General features: G+C 45.1%; 1 protein-coding gene across 1 annotated transcript; it reads right to left on the reverse strand.

Annotated features, from left to right (window-relative positions):
- Positions 1 to 1,203: 1,203 nt before the first annotated feature.
- Positions 1,204 to 11,887, reverse strand: LOC143828940 (carbohydrate sulfotransferase 8-like). The gene is given in 4 exon segments (XM_077319094.1): positions 1,204 to 1,226; positions 1,229 to 2,059; positions 5,073 to 5,219; positions 11,639 to 11,887. Coding segments are annotated over 3 exon segments (957 nt in total). The 5' UTR covers positions 5,176 to 5,219; positions 11,639 to 11,887.
- Positions 11,888 to 13,811: the final 1,924 nt, after the last annotated feature.

Raw genomic sequence — 13,811 nt, forward strand, 5'->3', positions numbered from 1 at the left:
GACCATTGTCCCTATTATACTTCATTTTATTTACCTGGGCCCAAACCCATCCCACCCAGTTTCTTCACCTTTTGCTTTCTGTATGCAAACCAATAAAAGGTGAACTCTGTCTTCTTTTAAAGAAAATAACATGATGCAATGATAGCTAATTCTTAAGCAGAGTGTACATACCCATGTTCAGGAAAACGTTTGAAGAAAAAGACACAATCTGTCACATGCAGGAATTTGGAGTTGAGGTATGATTAGTATTACGATGTCACCCAGTTCTGCACCTTTTCAGTTGAGTCAGATGAAACTACTATTCACAGACCTTACCAATACTATCTGTACTTATGTGCCTTGATTTTAATGACCCCTTCCTGGCAACTAACTAGCTATATGTAATGCTTGAGGAAATTTGTTTCCATGTATCTTGTCAGGGAAAGCAACCCCAATGCCTCCTCCCAAGGGTTAATGTGTTCTATGTTGAGTTGATTGCATCTCACAGGTGTTCCCAACTGAGGCTCAACTGGAGGACAAGGCATGTCCTGGGGTAATTGGGGTATGGAGGACAAGGCATGTCCTGGGGTAATTGGGGTATGGAGGACAAGGCATGTCCTGGGGTAATTGGTTATTTGAGAAACAAGGTGTCTCAGATGGGAGGGGGAGAACTAGAAGAATGAGGTAATTTTCTAGAGGATTGTAATAATAAGGAAGTTTTCCAATTGGTTCAATGTCATTGTCTGACTCAGGTGGGCCAAACCCTGGCATAGGGGATGAAGAAAGGGAGGCTAGCTTGGTTTTCAGATGCTACAGCTATGAACTACTGAACCAAAGGGCAATAGCTAAAGGACTGCTACCATAGATGCCACTAGACGTTCCAAACAAATGGCACAAGCTCCAGCAACTCTACCAGTGTTTACAAGGCTGCTTGGCAACGAGGATCCCTTTCAGATCGCCAGTTACCTCTTCCTTTCACTGCCTCCAGTTTGCAGGCCAAGGCAATGGATGAGCGAGTGGCCCTTGTTTGTAGGGACAGCTCTAGATTGCAGCTCCACAGGGACAATGGCATTGGGCTTGCTCCAAGGCCATATGCATATCCCAGAATCATTCGTGCTTTCTATGGCTCCAGACAATCCTACCACATTTGATATGATGTGCAACTGAAATTTCGATTTTATGTACATGGTCAAAAAAAAAATCACATATAAAACAAAATTGAATTTATTCACTGTGATTGAACCTTAGGGCAAAATTTCATTTTTAATGTTGTAGTAAGAATAATTAAACAAAGAGAAATCTATCTTGTAAAGCTCCTTGAGTTTCTCTATGTGATTCCAGTGGAGTTTCCTCAAGTACTCTAAGGTGATATTCTCATTAGTCCGTTTGTCTGAACTATACATCTTGGTACTAGGGTAGTGGAAGCTTTCTGGAGCTCCAATTCTCTTGAGAACTTGTTTGGCATCTTGTTGCAATGTCTCATACTTCCCCAGGATGTCATAATGAATGTTGCAGGGATCACAAAGTGCAGACATTGGCTTCCAGTGTATGTCCAAATTCCCATGTTCCGTTATCACAACGTACTGTATAAACTCTTGGAAAGTCACTTCCTTTGTGGAATTTCTGTCCCTCCTGAACAAGGCCCTGATTTCATCTGCAACTGTGGTGCTATAGTAAGGCTCATTATGGAGGAACTTGTCCCTGTATGCAGACACCAGTCTTTCTAGAGGATGCCTGGTGAACATCACCTTGGTGTAGTTGTTCAGCAACTCCATTTGCTGTTGAGAAGGGTAGGAACTCAGTCTCTTCAGAAAATTTGTTTGGTGGATTTCAATTTGGTCTACTTCAGAGGGGTCTCTGCTAATGTTGAGTGTGAGGAGTAGAAGGATTTTCTTCCAGTTGGAGCAGCCAACTTTGGGTACCTCACAGTAGATCATTCTCAGACTCTGTACCACAAAGAGTTGCCGGGCAACCTTTCTCTCCAGTCTCCATTCTGAACTGGTGATGTTTTCATTCAGGCACGTGATGTTCAGTAGATCTCTACGGACATTTTGTCTTTCAAGCCATTCTTTTTCAAGATCTGGAAGAACAGTTGTGAGAACAGAAAAAATTACATCATAGTAGCACCCTTTCATACACTCTAAATAATGCACTTTCAATCCACTTTGATGCACTCAGCAACTGGATTTTGTGGGGTGACATGGTGAAATGGCATTATTTAGCATGTGTGAAAACACCCCATCACTATCCCTAAGTTTAATAAAACGCAAGTTGACAGCTCACTCCCTGACTGGCACTCTCTGGGGGTGTGCTGCCAATAGAGAGAGAGAGAACACTCTGCCAATGAGGTCCAATCTGCTCAAACTCCATGCAGATAACTCACTCCCTACCTGATTTCCTTCCATAAATATTCCCCCAATAGGAGAGGCTCTCAGCCAGGAATGGACCACCCTTGTAGTTTAGCCCCAATCAAGAGGGAGCGCTCAGTCAGGAAAGAGGTTAGTACTCAACCTACAACTTTCTACCAGTTTCAGAGGTTTGCTGGGTGGAAGAGGAGCTGGCCTCACAGCATGCCCTGCTGCCAGTAAATTGCCCTGAACTCCTGGCCTTTTTCAGCTCAGAGGACATGGGCATGCGGGGCAAGCCATCTCCTGGAGTAACCTCTGTGTGCCTTCTGAAGGGAGGAAGGCTGTGGGAGGCCTAGTAATGGCCTCCTGCCAGCCCTCTGGGACCAAGGGCAGCCAGGGAAAGCCTCTACCCTGGGAATATTTACTCATGAGGAAGTCATGTGAGGTTTGCAATCTGAGATGGAAGGAATGCTTTGGGGGTAACCATCACAAGCAATTGCAGCAGAGAAAAATAATGGCATTATGGGTGGGACTGAGAAGATGTAGACTTTCCCTTACCGTATGGATTCCGACTTGGTCTTCCTGCAATTTTTCCAAGACCATCACAACAAAGCAAATCTGAGACCAGTGGCATGGAAGATGGGGAAATTGTAGACGCGGCTTAGGAGTACCATGAGGCCATGGGGAAATGTGGAGGGGAGAGACAGTTTCCCAGTAACATTTTCTCAGTAGAATAAGAGTTATTTTTTATAACTTGCTTTTCACTTCCAAAAGGAGTTTCAGAGTGGCTTATAATAGCCTTCCCTTCCTATTCCAGTAACAGGCACCTGATGACGTAGGTGAGGCTGAGAACAATTTCTAACAGGACTGTGACGAGCTCAAGGTTACCCAGCATGTGGAGGAACATGGAATCAAATCCATCTCGCCATATTAGAACTCACTACTCTTAACCAGGGCACCATGATGTATGAATTGTCATTGCCTTAAAGAGATTAAGCTAGAGCTCAGACAAAAGAAGCTGTTGTAGGAGGATGGTGTAAGCCTTTTTTGACTTGCTCTTTGACCGTTATGGGATTCTTTCCTTTTCAATGTGGACCTTCTGGCCAATGGCTTCTTGCAGCAATCCATGGAGGGAGACACCCAGGTATTTTGTACATGGAAAGGTGATTGTGCGGTGAATAAAGTTTGCAATTTGAGATGGGAGGAATGCTTTTGACTTCTGTGTTATGTGTGTGCGCGCGTGCGCACGTTTAAAGGAGTGTACTACACAGTTCCACATTCCCATTACAAGTAGCCCTTTCCTTCAGGGGAACTGATCTCTGCATTCTGGAGAAGAGCGTTCATTCTGGGGGTTCTCCAGGTCCCACCTGGAGGCTGTCATCCTTCAACAGTGGCAGAGATGCTAGCCTCCAGCTGGAGCCTGAAGATCCCACTCCTAGGGTTTCTCACAGCCTGAAAACTATTTCAGGGGTTTCTTTTTGGAATGGCAGGAGGAGTAGTGGAATCCTGGCCAGCACTTCCGGCCACCCTGAAAACAGCCACCGAGGTCACAGCACGCCTTTTCAGGGAGGTGGGAGAAGAAGTGCGGAGTCCTTCCCACTGGCACTTCCCACTGGCACCACTGAGGCCTGCAGTGGCATCGGTGCACCTTTTCAGTGCAGCGGGAGGGGGGGGACCAAAGTTCCGGGCAGCGCTTCCTGCCACTGTCCCGAAAAAGGCCGCTGAGGTGTCAGTGAGAGGTGCAGAGTCCTGGCTGGTGCTTCCGGCCACCACCGCAAGAACATCCGCTGAGGCCTGGTAAGCCTTTTCAGAAAGGCAGGGGGAAGTGCGGAATCCCTGCCAGTGCTTCCTCCCCTACACCCCAAGAATGCTTGCCTCCCTGGGCCGGGGCCTCTAGCACCCCTTATATTTTGAAATATAATGGGATTTTTTTGCTAGTATTATATATACCAGCACCTTAATTCATAAGATGATAGCCTTGCAGGCAGCACCTCTTTTGATGATATTGAGTTGGATCCAGTGTATATTTTCTGCTGATGCAAGGACTTTGCACGTGCAGAATGATTTTCCTCGCTCCATCTCTCAAGCCAGCCCAGATCCTTGTCACGGGAGGTCCCTTTCCCCCAGCATCAAAATTCAGGAGCATTTGGTGCTGCCATGGTGGGAGGAGCTGAGAAATGTACATTACTTGGACAGAATTCCCTGCACCCATGAGAAATCTGTGCTGGATACAAACCCATTATTATTTATATAGGGTTTTAAGTGAAAAAAATTATCTTAAACGTTTAATATGCTGCCCGGTCAGCAGCACTAGAGAGACGAGGAGCCCGTAACTGGGCTTCGTGCTAGGGCTGAAACAGATCGGACGAAGGTCATGCGTCTCTGAGGATCCATGCAATACAAAACACATATTGTTTCCTTTAAAATTCTAATTACAAAAAGGGGGGCTAGTTCCAAATATGAAAATCAAGTGGGGGCTGGATTTTGTTGTTGTTGCTGTTCTTAAAACACAAACTTCCCTTCTTTGCACAGCGGAGATTTTGCTTTTGATCGGTGGGCTGAGTTACATGATCTTCATATTTTCTGTTTGAGCCCTCAAACAAGCAAGAACACTTCTCTGGATGAAATCCCCAAAACAGCAAAGGGCTTATTAGCTAAAACTGAAAGAGGTCTTCTTTTTCTTTGCTTTAAATGTGAATGCAGTCAGACTGTTCTCCCCCAGCATTATTATCCCTTTTGTCTCACCCTTCTTTTTCGGTAGCCAGTTAGAGACATTTTGCAGAAAAAAAGTCGCAAGCAAACATCCGAAGAAAAGGAAAACAAACAACTTCTGAAAGAGTTTCTTCATACTGATTCCTCAGCAGGCCAAACGTAGGTGCCTTGGCATGAACTCTAAACAATGAAAAACATTGAGATTGGTATTTTATAAACAAGACTGACTGGCCACCCATTAACCAAGGTTACACCCATAGTTAAGGTTAAACATTATGTTGTCTAATGTTATAATGTTGTTGAGTTCATACTATTAAATCCTTTTTATTATATTTTCTCCATATCATTCCAGCACTCCTACTGTAAACTACCCTGAGCCACAAGGGAGGGCAGTATAAAACTGTAACAGTTGGCTGAACTTTGTGGGTCATAGGCACAGAAGTGGTCCCTCAGGTACACTGGGCCAAGACTGCATATGGCCTTAAAGGAGATTACCAAGGCCTTAAGCTTGATCTGAGATTCAACTGGTAACCAGTACAACTGTTGGGAGTATGGGCTGGATGTGGGCCTTCCATGGTGTTCCCGTGAAAACCCTGGGTGCCGCATTCTGGACCAGCTGTAGTTTCCAGATCAGGGATAAGGGTAGGCCTGTGTAGAGCGAGTTGCAGAAGTCCAGTCTAGAGGTGACTGTCACATGGATCATCGTGGCTAGGTGTTCCAGGGCCAAGTAGGGTGCTAGTAGTTTGACTTGGCACAGGTGGTAGAACACCAGCCATGCTACTCTTGTGATCTGTGCATCCACAGAGAGGGAGGTGTCCAGAATCATGCCCCAGTTCCTGGCAAAGTAAGTCACTGACAACTGCACCCCTTCCAAGTTGGGCAATCATGCTTCCTTGCTTGGATCCTTCCTGCCTACCCATAGGACCTTGTTGGGAAAAATCTATTCCCTTAGCAGAGATACTGTAGTAAAAGTTAGCAGAGTTATTGTATAAATAATGAGACCAGACAAGGCAGATTTACTGTATATAAAAAACCCAACTTTACTAGCTAAACAGGGTAAGGGAACTGGAAGGTAACAAAACAAGAAAATACTTAGCTCGTTACAGGAGCTGTCTACCTTAGCTGCTACATGGTTAAGATTCAAGATGGATCTGCTTCTCTGCCCAAAGCAGAGTTCTTCTCAAACAATGGGAGGAAGTAGAATTCTTTCTCTTCCTGCCAAACTTGTGTACATGACAAACCAGAGTCAGGCCATGGCCGGGCAGCTAGGAACTTTACATTTGAAAACAGATCATTTGACCCACTCTGCCTGTCCCACTAGTAACAAGATTAAACAAACAGTTTAACCCATTGACTGGCAGTCTGTGGCTGGCTCTTGTAAACAACAAACTCCAACATGTCTTTAAAGGGCTGAACTTCAGATGACTCAGCTTGAGTCATCCTGTCACTAATTCCAGACACCTGGCTAAGGATTCTGGCAGTGAATTAGGGTGGCCACTGATGAGGAAGAAGAGCTGGGTGTCATCTGCATACTTATGATACCCAAGCCCAAAGCTCCACACCAGCTGGGTAAGAGGGTGTATAAAGATGTTGAATAAGATTAGAAAGAGGACTGTTCCCTGTTGAACTCCACAAGTGAGTTAGCAGTGGATTGATTGTCTCTCTCCAATTACTACGCTTTGTTTGCGACCCTTGAGGAATGAGATCAGCCACTGAAGGGCTGTTCCCCATATCCCAGCATTGGTGAGACGGTGAGCTAGGAGCTCATGGTCAACTATTTTGAACATTGCTGTGAGGTTGAATAGCACAAGCAGCGCTGGCCAGTCCTGATCCAGCTGGTGGTGGAGGTCATCTAACAGGCAACCAGCACTATTTCCACCCCATGGACAGGCTGGGATGGATCTAGGACTGAAAGCTTCATCCAGGAATGCTCATATTTGGTCTGTGGCAGCCTTTCCACTACTTCTCCCAGAAACTCTAGATGCAAGACAGGTCTGTAGTTGGCAGGTTCTCATGGATCCAGAGATGGTTTCTTCAGCAAGAGGCATACCATTGCCTTTTTCAGTCTTTCCAGGAACTCTCCCATTGAGAAGGAGAGGTTGATCATGTCTTGGAGGGGGACCCCTATCCTCTTGTCAGCCACTTTAAGCAGCCATGAGGGGCAGGGGTCTAGTGGGTATGTGGTCAGCCTTGCTGAAGCTAGCATCTCATCCACTTGAATATTCCTCCAAATTTTTATTTACTTATTTATTATTTTATTTATATCCCTCCACTCCCATAACATGGTTCGTGGCAGGTTACAAAGTGGTCAAGGGGCATCTAGATCATTTGTGTCCAAGGTTGGTGGGAGTTCACGGCAGAGTGTTGAGATTTTATCCATGAGGTAGCCCGCAAATACTTCACAGCTGATTTGTGATTTGCTACTGTTTTGGTACTCTTCCTCCAGGGCAGTCCTCCGGACTACTCTAACAATTGTGCTGGGCATGAGTATGCAGATGTGATGGAAATCAAATAAAAGTTGCACTTTACTGATTTCACTGCTATCTCGTAGGCTTTCATAAGTGTTCTATAAGATGTTCTCAATGCTTTGTCTTCCTCCAAACTCACTTTAGTCATCTCAGTTCCCATTTCTTCTTGCAGGGCTCCTCTGTATACCAGGGGCCCCACTTGGGATAGAGGCAGGAGGATGCTGGGAAGCGATCTCATCAATGGTGGCCAGCATTCAGTCACACCAGTCACTGACCAGTCAATTTAGATAAGTGCCAAGAGGCAATGAGTCTTCCAGAGCATTCAGGAATTCATTAGGATCCATAAGTATCCATGGGTGAGCTAATATCTTTTCGATGTTCAACTGAGGGGGAGGTGGAAGTTGTAGCTGGGCCTTCAGAGGGTAATGGTGTGGCCATGGCATGGTATTTGCAGCTATCAGTTTCACATCCATCCCTGTGCCAGAAATGAGATTCACCATGGCTGACACTAGATCCAGCCCATTTCCAGAGAACAGCAACTTGGCATGGACATTAAAGTCCCCTAGGATTAACCCCCAATCTAGGGGGACTGTAATGACTAGGCCACCACCATCTCCAGCAGGGCTGGCAGGACATCTGGTGATGTGTTGGGTGCACTGTATACCGCCCACATGGCCACGCTCTTGGTTGTGCCCACTCAAGGCCAACACATTCAGTTTCAGGGATTGGTGGTGCAGGGAGTGCTCTGAAGGAGAAATCCTCCTAGATTAGGATTGCAACCTCTCCTCCCCGCCCCGCAATCCATGACTGATGGAGGACAGAAAAGCTGACAGGGTATATTCCTTTGAGAGTTCACCTTCCCTGACCCGGGTTTCCACACATGCCAGGTCAACTCAATGTTCTGCAAAGTAAGGGAGCAGAGTTCAGGCTTTGTTTTTGAGTGACCTGGCATTTCACAGTAGCTGGAGGTGGGCTTTTAACCAAAGCCTCCACCACAGAGGCCCTAAGGATAGAACGGAGGTTAGAAGGGGTTTGGGCACAACCATATCTCAAATCTCTTATCTTGTCCCACCTCCTTCCACCCCTGTATCTTCCCGTTATTTTTGGGATACCTGACCCCCTTGGGCCTCTGCTGTTGTTTCTCTCCCATTCTTGCACAGTTCTTGTGGGCCATCCATGTTTGGGGTTAATAATTTTTATAACTTGATTTTCCTCTGGGGTTTTTTGTCAATTGATTGCTTTTTTCTTCTAGCACTTATATCTGTGCCCTGGCTTACTGCTTGGGGGATCGGGTGGTGGTTTGGGTTTAGCTGAACTGGTAGTGCAGTTTGTTTTCTTCTGGAGAGGTAGCCCCAATTGTCATCTGTGATATCTCAAGGTTGCCTGGTCCAATTTCCAGTTGTGTGCTGGGTTGTTTTTCCTAATGTGTGTTAGGTTCAATATTGTATGTATGGGTTGAGTTTCATTTTAGAATTCGGATTGGGTTGAATTAAATGAGTTCTGAATTAGTGGCTTTAAATTATTTGGGTTATGAGATTTCATTTTGGGAGGTAAGCTTTTATGGTTTAATTGATATGTGGGATCATGTTTCAATTTAATTGTAGGGAGGATTTAGTTGTGTAGTGTATAAATCCAAAGTGTAAAACCATTAGCAGTCATTATATAAAACACAAGGCGTACTGGTGACAACTCACTTCTTCAAGAAGCAGGCGACTGGTCCTGACTGGGGGATATTCCACCATAGGATAAAGGCAATCATGGGGATCTGCCCAGCAACCGCTGAAAAAATCAGACTGCCTTTTCCTATTGGTGGAATATCCCCCACTCAGGGCCAATTATGACTCTGACTCCAGATTCTGTGCTCCTCTTTCCCTTCAGACCAGCTGTGACTATGCTAGTGTGAGGCTAGAGCAGCCTTTAACAGCAAGCACAGGAAGCTGCAGGCTCTTCTTGCCTCTCCCAGCAAGGCCAGGACAAGAGGGGGAGCGATGTAGTAGGTGGAGGCCGATGCCAGGCCAAGGAGGCAGCACCGTCATTTGGGTGGCTGCAGCAGCTTGGAGCAATCACCTAGGCTTGACCGCCTGGATGTGAGCTCACGCTCTGACCCACCACTGGCTCTATACCCAGCTGCGCCCTGCTCTAACAACCTGGCTGAGTACGAGAGCGTCCAGCGCGACCTGCTCTGAGATCCTGGATGCCAGCAAGGGGCCTTGGACCGCAGCAGCCACCCTCTAGGGCATGTCCCGGAGCTGACCTGGCCATGCCCCTGCCAACCCTGAGCACATTAAGCGCCTCTCAGCCTCATGGTGGCAAACAAGCCTGGGCGAAAGGTGGCTGAGAAGGCCAGAGTGCAGGGCAGAAGGGCACCACACAACAGCCTCACCAGGATGCCATAGCAGCAGGCGGGAAGCGCTTATATTGAGGGCAAGAATTGGGACCGGGGCTCCCTGGAAAGCCTTCTGCCAACTGGCAGTTCAAAGCTTTGCAGTGCCATTGAAGGCACACTTCCCATGTTAAAGGACAGCCCCCTTGGTAAATAATAATAATAATAATACACTTTAAAGCTACATTGGTACACTTGGTCCAGTCACTCTCTTTCAGACTAGCCTACCACAAAAGGTTGTTGTGAGGACAGGAGACAGACCACAGTGCACTGTGTGCTTCTTGAAAGAAGGGAGGGAGAGGGAGGGATAATATAATTTTAATAAGAAGAAAGGATCCTATTTACCTTTACCAAATTTTAAAAGGTAATTCAGTGAGTGAAAGAAAGAGACTGGACAATGAGAGGATGACAAAAAAAAACTTGACTGCCTGGATGATTCTACATTCCTTCTAAAACGTTAAAAGATATGGATTTCACATTATTGATTGATTGATTCACCACTCGGTTTACACAGTCTAAAAACTCAATAAAACAGTACAACATAAGAAAAAAAACAGATTAAAATTATATAAACCACCATTCATCACTGTTGCATCCATTTTGGTTATTGAACTCAGATTGTAGCTAGCAGATATAGGGAGGGGGAGAAAAAGGAGGGCGGGGGCCTCAACCATAGGCCATTAATCTAACTCTGCTATGTAAAAGCCACAGGTGTTACACCGGTTGCTAGCTTGGACAAGATGAGTCCTCACAAAAACAAACATGAGGCTGGTCATGAGAAAACTTGTCTTTCTCCTCCTCCCCCCCCCCCTTTTCTAACAACTGAAATATAAACACCACTAAAGGCCATTAGGTTGGCCAAGAGAAATGGACTGTGAAGATCTTTATTGACTCTTACAGACTTTTAACCAAGACTTTTATAATCACGAAAGATAGAAAAAAATGTAGTCGACAGCCTGCAATAAGTTATAGAGCATTCATCAGAGCGTGTCCAGACGTAAAATAATTTGGCACTAAGAGAAATACTGATCAAGCCTTTTTGATACAAGTGAGTACAAAGAGAAAAAAAGTCAAAGCTGGACTGACTTCAATAAAAGGCTGAATTTTATGGCTGCAAGATTTTGCCCCTTACACAAATGTGGGTCCTTCCTGAGGGAAAGCCAGGGTTTTCTCCTTTTAATTTGTTTCTGGTAATACCTTTACCAATGGCACGGCAGAGAGGATAAATAATTTACTACAAATGGGAAATATAATGTCAAAACAATACATTGTTATTTGTAGTTATTTGTAGTTTTGCTTTTCTACAGACGTCATGACCCACTGTGACCTGGACAAGGACATAATGGCAGCAACTCTAAAGATAGGCCTTAACTACTCTAGAGTGGGTTCTCTCTCCCAGGTGACCCAGGATGCCTGAAATCTTGGGAAAGCGGTCCTCTCCAGCCCAAGTGAAGCAGAGGCCTTCTAGATTCTCCTGACTCTACCTACCACGATAGCTGGGCCCACCAGAGGAGAAGCAAGCTGTTCCAAGAGCCAGAGAAAAGACAGGACACAGATCACACGGCAGAGGGAGCCAAAAGACAGTCAAGGCCTTAGCAGCTGAACCAAGTGCACAGGTTCAGGGAGGAGGCAGAGCTGCTAGATGCACCAAGACTGCTTTTTTCCAGAAACAGTCTGAGTGAAGAGGAAGCTAGTGAACATTGTCATTCTGACACAGAACCAATAGACAGAAATTAGTTTCAGCTTACAGACAGAAATCCAGTGCACACCAGAAGAACAAGAACACCAAGGAGAGAGTTTCAGACACCCGTTGACAGACATTTTAACCCACGCTTCGGCCCTAGGCCTTGGGTCAGAGTCCAGGAAGGGGCTGGAATGTGCACACCTCCTGTCGGAATTTTGGGTTGGTTACGCTAAGGGTGTTGGTTGGGCCAGGTTTCATTACTTCATGGGGATCTGGATACTCCCCTGGTTCTTTCCCTCACAGCAGAAGAGGCTTGTCATGCCTACTTGGAGCAGCAGTCATGTGATGTGTTTTGACTCTATGCTTTTATGGATATTTATATGCAATGTTTGTCGTCCTGTAATTGGTAGCAGAAAAAAGGCTCTATCCTAGGCTATAACAAACAGTTATACAATTTAACAATGAATGTAGATGGAAATACAGTATATCTTATCTCTTTTTATTTTTAATAGTAATCCAACAACCAAAACAGACTCCTATAATTGGTAGTCATATAAATCAAAGTTAAGTTTTTGATTCCTGTTTATCAGCTGTGGCACTTGAATAGCATGGCTTGGCCAACTGGGTGGTGGTAAAATTATTTGATGGACCAATGTAATGTAACAAGAAAGGAATATTACTTTGACTTTGCTGAAGCTGAAGATCTCTATGTTGGGTTTTCCTAGTTTATAAACTGGTCCTCAAGAGCCTGTGCCCAGGAAATCAAGACGAGTGAGACTTAAATAGTATTTAGTGCCACAAGAAAAGGGGGGCCTGAGAGGCCTGAGAGAAGATACTTGAAAAAGGCTAGCCTTGTAGAAAGTGTAGAATTATTTCCTATTAGAAATAATCCATAGTTAGTAAGAATACTAATTATCACTGTTTTGTATAGTTGTTAAGCTGAATCATAACCATCATGTTTTCTGATCCAGACTGGCCAAAGTTACCAAAATTCACCCAGAGGTTCAGGAGGTGCCACTGTGAACAAGCAGAGACAGCATGTTCACTACGTACCCCATGGAATCCAGAATCAGTAATACAAAGAAGCCCATTAGGTTCTAGGGCAATGGTTTTGGGAGTCGAATCACTCTTTCACAGGGGTCGCGGCAGGGCAAGCAGCTTGGCCGGGGGGGCGCCATCCACTCAACAGCCTGGCAGGGTAGATCGAGATAGATTGGCATGGTGGGACAAGAGGCAAAACTGAACTGAGAAACCCCGGGGAAAAAACACAATTTATATACAATCGTGAACAATGGATCTTCATGCCATTGGTCAGTTTCAGTTTAATTTCTGTGAAAGAACACTTGCACAATTTTATGGTTGGGGGTCAACACTACATGAGGAACTGTATTAAAGGGCCATGGCATTAGGAAGGTTGAGAACCACTGTTGTAGGGAGACTAATCACAGTTCTTTCATATTACCAACTGAAGGTAAAAGATACGCCCATGCAAATGATTGTGGAAGTGATTTATGCCCACCCCTGACATCAGAGTGAGAGTTCTATTGACCTATCCGAGCAAAATCCAAACAATGGATCTGATATCTGACCAACCATCTGTGTGTGAATCAATGATGGATACTCTAAAAATATGGGAATGCAAACTATTAAAACTTTTTCTTAGACCTAACAGATTACATTCAGCTGTGTGCTCCTTGAAAAAAGGAGAGGGGGAGGGATAATAATTTTAATGAAAGGATCCTGTTTACCTTTCCCAAATTTTAAAAGGTAATCCATAGTGAGCGAAAAAGAGAGATTGCACAATGGCTTCTCCATTAAGCTTTTTGTTGGCTCAGATATGATCCCCAACAATTTTCTGGAGTCCGTTGTGTTTTTTCACACAACTGGCATTATTGATAGAAATAAACCACTGCCTGAAAAGGCATTGAAAAGAAAGCCTAAACTCACTGGCTTTGCTGACCTTACTAAGATTCCCCCACTGTCACGAATGAGAACTGTGATAAGAAGCGGATCAGCTTGTTAAATATACCCTAAAGTAAATATTTCCTGACTATATTCCTTCATGAATCTCCCTTAGGTAAAAGTAAAGGTATCCCCGGTGCAAGCACCGAGTCATGTCTGACCCTTGGGGTGACGCCCTCCAGCGTTTTCATGGCAGACTCAATACGGGGTGGTTTGCCAGTGCCTTCCCCAGTCATTACCATTTACCCCCCAGCAAGCAAGCTGGGTACTCATTT

This window comes from Paroedura picta, chromosome 2 (assembly GCF_049243985.1).
Source record: "Paroedura picta isolate Pp20150507F chromosome 2, Ppicta_v3.0, whole genome shotgun sequence".
Lineage (NCBI taxonomy): Eukaryota > Metazoa > Chordata > Lepidosauria > Squamata > Gekkonidae > Paroedura > Paroedura picta.